This window comes from Cupressus sempervirens, chromosome 3, assembly GCF_028749045.1.
Source record: "Cupressus sempervirens isolate cs-2001-9-10 chromosome 3, ASM2874904v1, whole genome shotgun sequence".
In the NCBI taxonomy this organism is placed as follows: Eukaryota; Viridiplantae; Streptophyta; class Pinopsida; order Cupressales; family Cupressaceae; genus Cupressus; species Cupressus sempervirens.
Genome location: NC_143120.1, coordinates 600,102,373 through 600,117,453, shown reverse-complemented (window position 1 = coordinate 600,117,453; position 15,081 = coordinate 600,102,373). Strand labels below are relative to the sequence as shown.

General features: G+C 37.1%; 1 protein-coding gene across 2 annotated transcripts in view; it reads right to left on the bottom strand.

Moving 5' to 3' along the window:
• Window positions 1-2,406: 2,406 nt before the first annotated feature.
• The window catches only part of LOC149568097 (uncharacterized), a 70,351-nt gene continuing 57,676 nt past the window's right edge, over window positions 2,407-15,081 (bottom strand). For both annotated transcript variants that reach the window (XM_089821099.1, XM_089821097.1), the window contains exons 4-5: window positions 3,687-3,770; window positions 2,407-3,389 (exon numbers count right to left, since the gene is read on the bottom strand). In XM_089821099.1, the coding sequence (XP_089677225.1) occupies window positions 2,779-3,389; window positions 3,687-3,770 (695 nt within the window). In that variant the 3' untranslated portion in view covers window positions 2,407-2,778. The remainder of the gene's footprint in view (window positions 3,390-3,686; window positions 3,771-15,081) is intronic.

Genomic DNA, 15,081 nt, shown 5'->3' with positions numbered 1-15,081 from the left:
TTGAGTTGAAGTATTTTAACAAAGCTTTACTTTTCCTTTACTTTTCCTTGATTTTTTTAGAACACTAAGGAGGTCCCACCCAATAAACACTGCTGAAAATCCATCTAGTCCAAGAGATTTATCTGGATGTAGAGAGAAAACAACTTTTCTAACTTCAAAGATTGTGAATGGAGCCATCAAATCTGCATTATTAGATTCTAAAACAATGGAGGGGATAGCTTCAAAAGAATCTTGAATTTGGGCTTCTAAGGGAGTAGGCTGGATTGTTGGTGCAAGAAGATCTTTGAAAAGTCTTACTCCTTGTTGGATGCCATGGGCATCCAAGATTAGATTACCAGATTCAATATTTTGAAGAAAAAATATACGATTAGCAGCTCTCTTTTGTTTTGCAGAAGCATGAAAGAATTTTGTATTTTTATCTCCCTCTCGCAACCAAAGCTCCCGAGATTTTTGGTGCCAATATATCTCTTCACAAGAACAAAGTTCTTCCTAATCCTCTTGAAGTTGCTTCTGCTTGAAGTAATTTTCATTGTCCAAACCCTGACTGATAGATTTATCAAGAACATCAGCTAGCTGTTGTTTGACAGAATCTTTTTCTTTAAAGATATTTTTGAAAGTCAATTCATTTCATTTTTTGATTTGCTTCTTAATAAACTTGAGTTTCTATGCAAATTGATGCATTTTGGAATCATCACACCTCGGAGCACTCACCCACCATTGCTTCATAAGAGGCGAGAATTAAGGGTGTCGAAGCCACATTTTTTCAAATTTGAAAGATGGCTGATCTTGAAACCCAATGTTAGATAAGGGAAGTACCAGCTGTAAGGTAATAGGAAAGTGATCTAAACCTAGGCAAAGCCAAAATTTCTGAATGAAATGTGATGTCTACTAATGTCCAGTCAATAGCTACCAAAAGCCTATCAAATCTGACTGCAATCTAAGAAAAATTAGCTCTTTTATTCATCCATGTGAAGGAACCCTTAGTAGGCTCAATATCCATTAAATTGTTATCTGCCACAAAATTCAAGAAATCTGTGATAGTTTTCAGTTGAGGAGAGATACCACCAATCTTTTCTGATGCCTTTAGAATGGCATTAAAGTCTCCACCCACAATAATATGTTGATTAGATTGAGACTAAATACTACAAGTCAATTTCAACCATTTCGACCAAAGGTTTAGCTTATCATTTGTTGTCACAGGGCCATATACATTAATCAAGATGAACGAAAGATCATAAACAATGATGTTTAAAATTTGATAATTATCAGGCTGAGCTACAATTTTGGATTGAACCATTTCGGGGTCCCATAAAACTGCCAAACCCCCTGAAGCACCATTACCCTGTTGATGAAAAGATTGCCAATGCCGCCAGCTGCCTATAGTCTTATAAAATGAGTCTTGCAACATTTTTGTTTCTTGTAACAAAATGATATCCACCTTCATAGAATCCAGCTTCTGCTTGATTCTACATCTCTTGTCAGAGGCATTCGGACCTCTAACATTCCATGAGGCAGTCTTCAGCGCTGACAAGGAGAACACACTTAGTTCTCTTTGATTCTCACTTTGATGGAGTGAACTTGCCATCCAGAGTTGACTGAATACCAGCAGCAATTTCTGCCGTTGTCTGAACACTCTTTGGTTTGCTTCCTCTTTTCTTAGGCATCGGTGGAGCCTGAATGCTTTGGTCGGGAGTTTGTTCAATTGATAAAGTTAATTGAGGATCGAAAACTCCTACCAAATAGTTGCTGTCTACAGTAAGCATTGGTTGATCAAGCTGTTTAGGTAAGCATTGGTTGATCAAGCTGATTAAGTCTCACATCCTGACATTGGGCTCTACTTTCTAATGTTAATATTTTTATCTTCTACACATTCATATAAACTATATTGTTGTGATTTAAAAATTCTATGATGTATATATTTATCATGTGAATATTTTACATATCCTTAAATTTTTTAAATTTTCCATGTTTGTCATAGCCTTTAGTCTCACTTCTCATCCCTTAAAATGGCCTAAAAAAAATGGTCCCCCAAATGCAGCCACCGTTCTTGTGATCCCCCGTCCCAGAAACTTGGTAGAACATACCAGAATACGATTAAAAGGGCTCATTATTGCTTTTAATGGCATGGTTATTTTGAGAAATTCCGTCAAACAAGGAAAAATAACTTTGGTTGTGAATTATTGCCTGTTGACTACCCCGAATGAACCATCATACAAACCCACTCACCAATACCATTCTGTTGCATATCGTCACTGAGCCCAGCAGGGACATCTTTCAAGTGAAATTTTGTTGGGCCGTAAAGAGTTTTGTGTCAGAATGACTCAAACAAGAAGATTTGGAAAATTGAACGCCTGGTAGCTTTTGGCGTCATTAAATAATGATACAACAACTGGAAACGGATGGAAATGAGCTTCAAAATTGCGAACTTTAGTAAGAATAACATAGCAACTGTTACAGATTTTGTTACAAGCAACAATAAATTTACATGTTGCAATTGACTGATCATACCAAGAAAACAAAATTTAAAATTGATCCCCTGCTTCCCTCTGTTGTCGAGACCTTACGTGCAAGTCAACGAACAAGATCCCAATTTTTCTAGTAATGAAGATACATAGCAAGGAATATATGGTTCAACTGTCATACCCTGCATAACAGTCAAACCCGTGACATAAAACGATAAGTGGCAGAAAAATGTGCCTTGGCTTCTGTGCAGCAAAGCAAAATCTTCTTTGAAAGAGAGCCAGTGATAGATGAGTACTCCACAGACAAAATGGCCAATTAGAGATTTAGACGTCCATCTTCAAGAGATACTCCAAAATAATCCCTTAATATATCCTTCTGAGTATGGCCAAACCCATTTGTAATTGTGAGCATTTGTCCAAATTTTGCATTTTCTTTCCGAAGCCTCCCAACTTGATCAGAGACGCCAACAAGCAAGTTATCAAAGTTTTCTAAGGACGATGAGGATGAACAATTTGTGAATTTACTATTTGCTATGTCCAGCTGCTTAAAGAGTGATAAAAGAAAATCTTTCTGAGCATACAGCCTTTCTTGAGCCAGCTTGTATTCTGCTTCTTGAGACCTTCTTAGGCCATGCAAGGCTTGATTAATTCTATTCTCAAATTTCAAAGCTGTGATATGCACAGGGGAACTAAGCAGGTCTGCAGCTCCACTAGCGTCTTCTGGAAGCACCATTGACCTTCCACGTACTCTCTCATGAAGCAATGAACTTTTCTGAGAAGTCGACTCATCAAAAATGGGACCTTCCAGTTGCAATGGTTCAGATAGTAGGCTTCTATCTCCAAACACAGTTTGAAAAGGAGGTTTACTTGATCTGGTTTCTTCAACTATGACAGAAGGAATATAGCCTGGCTGTTGCATTGCTTCACCTACAGACAAACTAGACATATTAGAAATAGCTTTGCCAATTGAGAAAGAAACTAAAGCTTGAAAAAACCCAAATGGTTGATTTTTCAGATGTCATCATTGCTTCCTGGTACTGGCAAATGCTTAGCGGTACCAGTTATAGATGACTTAACGGAATAAAGTCATCAAAGCAATGATTTATTGACAATCCAAACCACTCCAGTGTAGTAAACCCAGAGCATCTTGATGACAAAATGTTTCCCTAATATACGAAGATGAAAAGTGTCAGGAAATATAGATTAAAAAAGTGTATTGCTTACCTCTCGGGCTGACAAGAGAAACAGGAGTAATACTTAGAGGTTTTCGTTGATAGTTGACTTTTTCACTCTCTATTGCCGTCTTCCCTGCATGCAGAAGCCACCTCACAATTTAAGAATAACATTTGTAAAATAATTAGCATGCTTAAAATGCTATTTTGCCACAAAACTTGAATATTAAGTTGAATAGGAGTCTATAAATTGAAAGTGACCAACAGGAAATGTCCCGTGTTAAAGAAAAATTTATTTCTACCAGTTAACAGGACCTTCGAAAATCCAACAGTACTCCACGTTTTGAACTTAAAAGAGTATTAAAGGCGTGCCAGCAATACATAACGCACCATATGGCTCAGTAAAATATAAATTAATTTGTGTTCACATTGATATATAATTTGATATTTTTTAACATAAGTAGGTAAAAAGGAGCTTGAATATCCATTAAAGACATAATTCTAATCTGCTTGAACGAAAATCCAACAAAGAAAGTCCACCTTGGATGGTGACAACATAGCGCCATTGAAACATGCATAGGGCTGAACATTATATAAGCCAGATAATTAAGGAATTGTAGCAGCAGCACGTGGAGTAATATGGAAGGAGCTGAAATCGAGTTGAGGGGGGTTTAGTTTTCATTTCAATTCAACTGAAATTAATTATTAGATACATGGAAAAAATAATCTTGTATCAATTCAAAACAAGTGTCTACAATTATGCTATTAGCATCTGCATGACACATCTTACAGGAATCAACCACACAAGGATGGTTTACCATCATTAATTGCAAGAACCAACACTCAACCATGTGTTTGACGGCTGTGCAGCAGTTTTTATGCATCTTTACCATTAAGGCAATCAACTATTTTATCGAGATTGTAACCTATGTTCCAGACCATTTAGGGACAAAAATGACAGGATGCATTTTAGGGACAGCAGTCCGAGGGCCGTCTTTTTTGGAACAGGGAAGCGTGTGTGTGTGTGACATGGATGCATTTGAGGTACAGCAGTCCAAGGCCCTTTTTTCAGAACAATGGGGAGTGTGTGCGCACTTGTGTGTTAGAGAGAAATTCTTACTAGTTAATGACCATCAGTATAACAACAGAAATAACATGGCAATGTTGAAGTGATTCTGCAGAATGCTGCATACCAACAACATTCCAATAAAAGTGTCTATCTACTTCTCACACACACCATACAGTCTATGGAAAATGCACCTTTAATAGCATATCAAAAAATTAAGTTTGCAACATATGTTTTACAACGAATCAGAAATCTGAATTATTGATGTTAGTGCTAACGGTCAAACAACTTATACCATCAACTATGAATTTGAATCATGATATATTTATTTCTGTTATATTGGCCATTGTCACTACTGTCATGATTAATTTAATTGCTGTCAAAATATATTTATTGCTGCTGTGTTAAATTACGTCATGTTATCCTGTTGTTATAATCATGTTATGATATATTTAACAATCTTTTTTCTAATGTTCTGAACATTTTTTTTGGATTCATAAAAAATGTTTTTTCTCCAGGGGACGCCTAGCCTTCCCCAGGATTGTCAAGAGACATTCCCAACCACCATGCAGACAGCCAGGCACCTCCATAAATTTCATGCCATTCTCGATTTGGGCATGCATTCCAGAATGTTTCCAGATCTCTGAGGACAACAGAGGTTTTGAGGGGTGGGGACATGAGCTCAAACACAGATTGAACACACATTTGCATTGAGGCTGCAACTTTTACATTCTCAAAACAGATTATGCAACCCTCTCAGGAACCTTTCAAGCCTCAAATTTTGTGTTTGCCGTCTCTACTGTAACTATCCTCACTCTGTCCTCCTTAGGCAAGATGGGATCAAGGGAGTTAAGGTGTATAAGGTTAAGGGATGGGTTAATTAGACTATGTGAAGGGCATTGGTCCAATGGGCTGAGCAGACGACAAAGGATAAATGCAACATGCAAAATTGTATTGCAGAGAATACTCTTTTGATTTCGCAGAATGAACATATAGAAACTTTAAACACTTTCTTTCTTATTTTTATTTTAATAGACTCGCGCTTTTATGTCCCCACTGCAAGGTGAAGTCCAACTTTTCTTTGTCTCCTCCCTGTTAATGTCTTCAGCCACGAATCAAGATGTGTGAAAATTACTATTGCAGTCACTGATCATTAATCTCCTATCTTAAAAGATTATTTAACTGCTAAAAATTAATCTACAACTGATAATGAAAAATAACACAAATGCAATTTCACAATAATAAATACGGAAATAAATTCGCAACACAATTAACACAATATTTTCGGACAAATTGTCCCTGGAAAAACCCCCAAGGGAAAACCAGTTCTGTAGATGGAAAATTTATTGACTTCAGCAAATTAAGAGCTACAAAAATTCCTTGTCTCTTACTGGCAGAACTCCAACAACACCCAATTTCTCCCGCTGATATTTCCTCACTGCTAATCCCAATGCTATCACTGTGCCTTTGCTGCCTCTGCAAGCTTTATTTGCTATCATTGCAATGATTCTCAAAAATTAATGTTTTCCAAATGCCCCCACTAGCCCCCCTTTTATACTACTCTCGCTGAAAAATCAACGGCTGAGATAAAAGACCTCTTAACAACCAAAACTGGATCGTTTGCAAAAAGCTTAATCAAACAAATATTTATTAACCAAGGTACTCTTGGAAAATCAAAATAGTTTAATTAGGGCAAATGGAATAGCTTTCATGCTACCAAAATTAACAAGGACACAGATCTGCATGAAACCCAACTTATCTCTGAAGAAGATGAATTTTGCCTTCCCCAATGCCTTAGTCATAATGTCTGCTAGCTACTCATCTGTAGGTATGTATAGTACCTGAACAATCCTATTGTACACAATCCCTGATGAAGTGATATATGATGTCTATATGTTTAGACCTATAATGAAACAATGGATTCTCAAACAACTTGTTGCAACTCTAATTGTTGCAGTGTATCACAGTAGTTTCAACCCTCTGACCAAACAAGGCTACTAGCAACTTCCAAAGCCATATAGCTTCACATGTCACCATGCTAGCTACTATGTATCTCTTTGTATCTCTTGAACCTCACAGTCCCCAATGCCAACTGCAAAGGATGGAATATCAACCTCTAGTCTTCTTGATGCACTTCCTACTACACCGATTGCTCCATATTTTTTGAATCTTCACCACCTGAGCCTATACTTGTACTAGTAATTGTACTTGAGATTTGCTGCCCTTGACTTGGTCGAGTTATCCTTGGAGCTTCTGTTGGCTGCTCATTCTGATCAGCAGCTGGCAAATCCTTGGACATTCTAAATGCCTTGTCCTCCATGAACTTGACGTCACATCTGACTATAATTCTTCTAGTCCTTGGAATAAAAATCCTATATACCTTTGAGGTTTCATTGTACCCAACAAATTACCCCCTCTCTACAATCTAATCTAACTTGGTACGTGTATCACCTAGAATATAACAATATGCGAAACTCCCAAATGTCTTGAAGTAACTAACATCTGGCTTCTTACATGTGAAAGCTTCCTCTAGTGTCATCTTCCCTAGTTCCTTGTCTGGAACCCTGATCTACATATAAATTATTGTACTACATGCTTATGCTCATAAGTAGCGGGACATGTCTTGGTCATGTAGCATAGCCCTTGTTGTCTCTGATATAGAATGATTCTTCCTCTCAACAACTCCATTCTGCTGCTGATTGTAAGGAACAATCCACTCTCTTGATTCTTTCTCTAGTAGAGAACTCTTGAAAGTCATTTCCTTTGTACTCGCCTCCATTGTTTGAACGAAGAACCTTTATCTTCCTTCCTATCGAGTTCTCCACAAGAGCCTCAAACTCTTGGAATCGACTAAAAACTTCGTCCTTGGTCTTCAAGAAGTATATCCAAGTCTTCCTAGAGAAATCATCAATAAAAGTAACATAGTACTCATATCCTGTGAGAGATTTCATCGACATTGGTCCACACACATATGAATGTACTAGATCAAGAACACCCTCACATCTGGTGTCACTCCTTGGAAAAGATGCCTTTGCAAACTTCCCCAACACACATTCCTTGCATACATCATCATGCTATGTGCTCACTTCTAGAACACCTATCGTTGTCTCACAAAGCAATTTAAGTTCTCCATGATGAATAAATCCCATCCTTCTATGCCAAAGCTCTCCAAGATCTCTCGGACTGTTGTTGCTCATGAGTGCCTTAGGAGTATCAAACTGCAACCTATAAACGCGGCCACTCCTAACTCCAATAATTATCAGTGATTTCCAATCCTTGTGCTTGATCAACACATGTTCCCCTCTAATGAGCAAGTATACCCCTTATCTTGAAGGACAAATACAGAAATCGAATTCCTACCTAAGCCTGGCACATGCAATGCATCATGAAGTGGAATTATCTTTCTATTTTCTCTTTGAAACAGAATAGTGTCTTTCACAAGTGGGTTGAGTTTGGACAAGTTTCCCATAGAGATTTGGATACTGGCGTTCTCCTTATAACTAGAGAAGTACTATCTAACTCTTGTCATATGAAATAACACCCCACTATCTATATATCAAACACACTGTGTGTTGGCAATATGTCCAATCAATCAGATAAGGTAAGTTATGGTTGTCATTTATGGCAACATATTTGTTTTGCAGATTAGCCTCATTCAGTCGCAGAAGAAAATTGTCCAAGTATCAGACAATGTTACAGCAGCAGGACAGTTTTGATGATAACAAAATATTCCCTTGGAATATTCTCTTGTGCAGTTGACCAGAGATGCATGACGTCATAATGATGACGTATACCAATGTGCATGTCCGTACAATCAACCAAGTTCAAGTTATGAAGGAATTAATGATGCAGTGATGACAGCGCAAAACAGAGCATATCAGTAGAATGTGTTTAACAATTTGATTTATTGTTTTGAGTTATAATTTCTTGTTGAGCCGACTCTAATAATGTTATATGAGCCGCCTAGGGAAGAATTTACCAAAATGTTTTGTACAAGTAAAGAACTTTATTTGCAAAGTTAAAAAACAAGTGTGTGTGAAAAAGGGTGGATGATGATTCATTGATCAATAAATGCGAAATCGATATGATCTTGTGAAATGCGAGTAACAAGTGAATGCGATACTTTGCTATATGATGCAAAGATATGATGCAGATTAATATGTGCGCAATCGCTCGTGTGAAGAATCATCAATCAAAAGATTTGCGAAGTACAGCAAATAACTTAGTATTGTATGTATACCTATTTCTTGAAGAACTTATTGTATAGTTGCATGTTAGGGCAGTGGACTCTTCTTGCACACATTTGTATATGATTCACCAACTCCTAACAGGGTTGAGGCTTCTAACAAGGCCTAATCTCCTAACATGGACTCGCGACACTATACATGCTTCATAGACTCCTAACAGGGTCAATATCCTTAACCGGATTCTTTATATAGTGATTCATTTAGTAGGTTCCATCCCCACCGGGGTTTTCCCTTGGCCAGGGTTTCCCTAGTTAACAAAATATGGTGTTATGATCTCTCTTTGTGTATGGTTGTTTATATTAATCATCACTATTGGTTTATTTTCATATGCACATGATAAAGTAATTAATAATATTCAGTTTTGGGTTAAAGGATTGAAAATACTGATTCACCCCCCCCCCCCCCCCCCCCCCCCCCTCTCAGTATTATCTATTTTTAACAATTGGTATCAGAGCTTGGCTATTCAGAAGAGGCTTAACAGCTTGAATAAGATCCCTATGGATATAGAACAACTGAAGAAAAATCTTGAAGAAGCACTTGAAACAGAGTGATCTTCTTACTGATCAAAGAGATGGCCTCAAAGACAAATACAAGGATGCAAAAGCCTACATTGGTGAATTGAAGGACAAAATAGATGACCTAAAACAAAAAGGACCTACTAATCAAACAAATGATGATGACATTGAAGATCTAAGGAAAGAAAATGAGATCCTAAAACATGAATTAAAGATAGTTAAACTTAAGCTAAGTCTTAAGAAAAATGGAGAAAAGATTGACTCTGAAATAAAAGTTGAAAATGTAGATCTGAGATCCCAGTTAAGCAAGGTAACATCAAAACTAGAATCTATTAAGTTAGAATATGCAGAATTAGAGAAATACAACACTATTGTGAAAGGTGAATTGGTACAAACAAAGCAACAACTTGAGAAATCATATACTAGCGGTGATAAAATTGAAGAACAAATATGTGCGCAAAGACTCAGTTATGATAACACTGGACTTGGATTCTTTCTTGGTCAATCCACTAAGAAACTTGTTGAAACAAAAGAACTTATTACTCCTGAAGTCAATAAAGACCTAAGCAAGACAGATGATACATCTAAAGATAGTGAATGTTGCTCACTCTGAGAAAGTCGAAGAATCTAATCAAGATATGAGTAACAAAAGAAAGGAATCTTTTGCCTGGTGTGATGAACATGAAGACACATAAGTCAATTGCAAAGGTAAGTCTTTCAAACCTATTTCAAAATTGTATTCTCATAATTGTCATGGATATGGTCATTATGCAGTAGATTGTAAGAAACCTAAATTTGATAGTGATAACACAAATAGTAGGATGCATAGGAACACTAACCATGCAGGAAACAGAAGATCTCACAGTAATGAATGTGGAGAAAGAAGACAAATTGTTTGCTACAGATGCAACAATCTTGGACACATTGAAAGGAATTGCAAAACACCTGATGACAAGCTGAATGAACAGAAAAGAGATGTACCTGTATGTCAGTTATGTAACAACTTTGAACACATAGCGAGGTTTTGCAAAATGGACAGAAGAGACCTAAACAGGAATCAGAATTACAAAAGGAACAATAGAAGAATTAAAGTAAAAGAGCAAACAAATGAATTAAAAGAATCATTTGTGGAGGCAAAGGAACCAGAAAGTTCTCATGCAGTTCTAAAAGATGTACCTGACAAGACGATGAAGTCACTTATTGTCTGTGACTCTTCTCACCAGAATGGAGCGTTCTCAGTGGAACAAAGTATAAGTAGTTGATAACTGATGCTAGAGGAAGTATCAAGGGTTGCACAGTTGACAGTATGTAGTAGACATTGAGAGAAGTCTATAGTGAAGTGCGCATTGCTTGATATGATCAGGATGAGGATATATGAAAGGATCAAACTCTCTAATGCACAGAGACAGTATATTGAACTAGTGGCAGATATGCATTTATTGCGCAGTATAGATTGCAAAAGATTTAAAGGACGCAAACTGACTTGCATACATCATTTGCTTGTGTGAAGTTTGTGTGCAAGATTGAAGCGAGATTTGGAGAATTTGAGAAGCCTGCAAACACGCGAAGTCGCCGAAAACCCTAATATGCAAAATTGAGGTATTTTCTGAATTATTGAGCATAATCCTTCAAGAATGGCAAGGCAAGAAGTTTATAATGTAAGCAATAGGCCTAGGTATAATTTCAAGAAACACCCATTTGTTTCTTTACTCGATGACCCCATTGGAGCATTTTCGCGAGTTCCAGAAAATGTTCTCCACGTAGAAGATATCAGCGGTTATATTCATTGTAAGATTGAAAGCATAGGCGATTCAGAGATTCACAAGGATTTGGAGAGGATGTGCAACAATGATTTATCACTGAAACCTGAACATAGATTTCTGGAACGTCTTAACCTAGTTAAGCATATGTTCTACATGGATTTTTATAATAACGAATCGACAAGGATAATTCTTAGCAGAGTAAATGATGATCTTCTATGGCTAGGAGATGCTATCATTTGTATTGACAATGACCTGATTCATAAGGTTACGGGTTTGAGCAATCAAGGCAGTAACCTAATAAACATCAAGGATGTGCGCAAACTTGTTGAGGCAAATCTCAACACATATTTTGATGGGAGGAACATGAAAGTCAACTCAATTCAAGATGATGGAGTGAGATGCATTTGCAAAATTTTGGGATATAAGTATAATCATGGATCTAGGATAGATTCAATCCTTGCAGGATTTCTTCATGGAGCTTACTTGGCAGTAAGAGGTGAAGTTAACATGTGCGACATTGTCACAACACAATTATTGGATAACATATCAAGAATCAAGAAATCAAGGAGTGCAGTTTTTAGATTTGAATCCCTACTAACTCACATATTTTTCTATGCTACTAAGAAGTTTCTTGGTATCACAATCAGAGACAGTGACTTGGACAGAATAATGAAGTCTTTTCAAACAAAAATGAAGAAAAGGTATAGAATACCTCCAACACTAGTAGAGAAGTATAAGGATGAATTATGTTTTATGGTTGAGACAAATTTCACATGTATGGAGGCAGTAGTTCCTCGGGTAAAGTTCATTGAACCTATGGGATATGAGATAAGTAAGAATTTAATTGAAGGGCATGCGCAGATAATCCTTCATCCTGAAGTTGATTCTAACTGTCCCAGATGGGAAACATATACTGAGAAAATGAGACAAGTGAAAACTAGTCAAGTAATAAAGGACTCCAAGAAAAAGGTGGAGAAAGTTATTGATTCTATCTTGAAAGAATCTGGAATGACAAGGAAAGAATTTGATGAGGTAAAGCGAATAGCTATGGAAATGAAGGCGAGTGGCCAAGCTAAGCTTTTAACCCCTACACCCATTGCAATGGCAGGACCTACTGAAGAGGTCACAGTTGCCCAAACAAGTGCACAAACTCCTTCTGTGCCTTATGCAATAGTTGCACAGCAGCAACCTCCAAGCAAACTAGTAAAGACAAAAGAAACATTTGCTACAAGAAAGTCTACAAGGATCATAACCCATCCTAAAAGGAGAGTGAAACAGACTACAGTGGCCCAAGCAAAAGGAGAAAAACTCTACAGATTAGCTCATCTGAATCTGACGAAGAGACTAGTGACAGACCAGTTGAAGCAGCTGATCAAGAAGCCAAGACATCAGCAGGGCGCAAAGCATGGAAGCCAAAGGTAGAAAACCTAAACATTGCAAATCATTAATGATAACAATTTTGTACAATTAAATAAATACTATGACTTGTATAATAACATGGATAGGAGACAGCTAGAAAATGTTGTAGTTAGGAACATGATTCTGAAAGATAAGCGATTTGATAGTATAAAAGGGCAGATACCCGAAGATTTGTATAATAGATTGCTAAATAGGAAGAGCAGAGTTATAGAAGAGGATAAACAAAGAAGAATTAACATGGTAAAAAAGTTATGTTCTGTAAATAGTGAAGAAGATAAAAAGAAATTTTGAAAGCTATAGCACCATTACTGAGACATAAGAAAAGATCTATTCTCCTCATGGGAGGAAATTATTAGGAAGTTAATAAAGAAACTCAAGAGGCTATAGTTTCATTCATGTCCACTATGCCTAAGGTAAGTGCGCAGACAAAGGAGGCAAGCCAGATGCCTAGAGATAGTCTGCAGACAGAAGAGGCATGCCAAATGCCTAAAGTAAGTGCGTAGCAAAAAGAAGCCAGCTAGACAACTAAGGAGAGTGCACAGACAAAGGAAGATAGTCCTACAGCTTGCAGTCCTCCTCACAGTTCTAAACCAGCAACTGCACCAAGCTCTTCTCCACACATCACTATTGGCAGTGACTCTATGCAAGCAGACAACACCAAAGTGACAATTGACAAAACAGAGGATCCATTCAAGGATTTTGGTACCACCATTGTTGGCAATATTGTGGATTACAATAGCTCTGATGAAGAAGAGGATCAGGGGACCACACGAGACCAGCACTGAAGTAGGTATCTCAAGTGTGCCTTTGACAGCAGCAGTAGCTGTAGGAATTTCCATTCCTCCTACCCAAACAGCAGCAGCAATAGCTCCAGCTCAATCTGATGAAGAAGATGAAGCGAAGAATCTTATATCTTCTCTGAGCAAACTTCTTGAGAAGAAGAAATCAGTCAAGTCAATTGAGAAGACTTTGACTACAGTTTTGGAGAAGATGGAAAAGGTAGTAAGCCCTGTTGACACCCCAGCAGATATTCAACAGCGCGCAACAATTTTGTACAAAGCTTTTGATGATGAGTTCACTACACTCGATGGTAAACTTCTAAACACTGTGCACTAACATGAGAAATGATATGGAAACTTTGAATATATGTATTAAAGCACTAAGGTAGTGCATAGAGGAAGGAAAACAGGCATATGCTAAGTGCAACTTAGCATACATTCATCTGAAAGATTTTGATGATCAGATCAAGGAGAAAGTGATTGAGCTTCAGACAGTCACTGACAACTTTTTGAAGTAGAATCAGAGAATAAACACAAGTGAGCACACAATACAGCTACTTCATGACAATATAAGGGAAATACATGCAGAAAATGAGAAAATTCTGAAGAGATTCACTCTTTTGAGAGTACACTTATTACCTCAAATAACATTATTGGAAAATCAATTGGAAGAATGCTCGACTCCAAAATCTTCATATGACAAGTTTGTGGCTACAGACTTGAACGCAACAGAATTGGCAGCATATGTTTTATGTGCGCTTATCAGTGTATCTGATGCACTGAAGGACAGTTGGAAGAAACACTTTGAGCAGTTAAAGACCAATTTCAGTGATTGTTTTTCCAAGTTTTGATATGCAGCTACCAAATTTTGACAGTCTTTTGATACCTTTGTCATTGATGTCAACAAGGGAGATATATGGAAAATTGTATTGTAAGAAATTGTAATATGTATAATATGTATGGGGGAGGAATAAGTTGCAACAGGAAGCGATAAGGGATGTAGTCTTTCATAACATAAATACAAATATTTTTTTAATGTTATGCTATAGCTATTTGTTTTGATTGGCATGACAGCATGTTTGGGACTTAGCCAATTTTCCCAAAATGTTGCCATCAATGCCAAAGGGGGAGATTGTTGGCAATATGTCCAATCAACCAGATAAGTTAAGTTATGGTTGTCATTTATGGCAACATATTTGTTTTGCAGATTAGCCTCATTCAGTTGCAGAAGAAAATTGTCTAAGTATTAGACAGTGTTACAACAGCAGGACAGTTTTGATGATAACAGAATATTCTCTTGCGCAATTGATCAGAGATGCATGACATCATAATGATGACGTATACTAATGTGCATGTCCGTATAATCAACCGAGTTCGAGTTATGAAGGAATTAGTGATGCAGTGATGACACAGTATAGAACAGAGCATATCAACAGAATGTGTTTAACAATTTGATTTATTGTTTTGAGTTATAATTTCTTGTTGAGCCGACTCTAATAATGTTATATGAGCCGACTAAGGAAGAATTTACCAAAATGTTTTGTATAAGTAAAGAACTTTGTTTGCGAAGTTAAAAAAAACAGGTGAGTGAAAAAGGGTGGATGATGATTCAATGATCAGTAAATGTGAAATCGATATGATCTTGTGAAATGCGATTA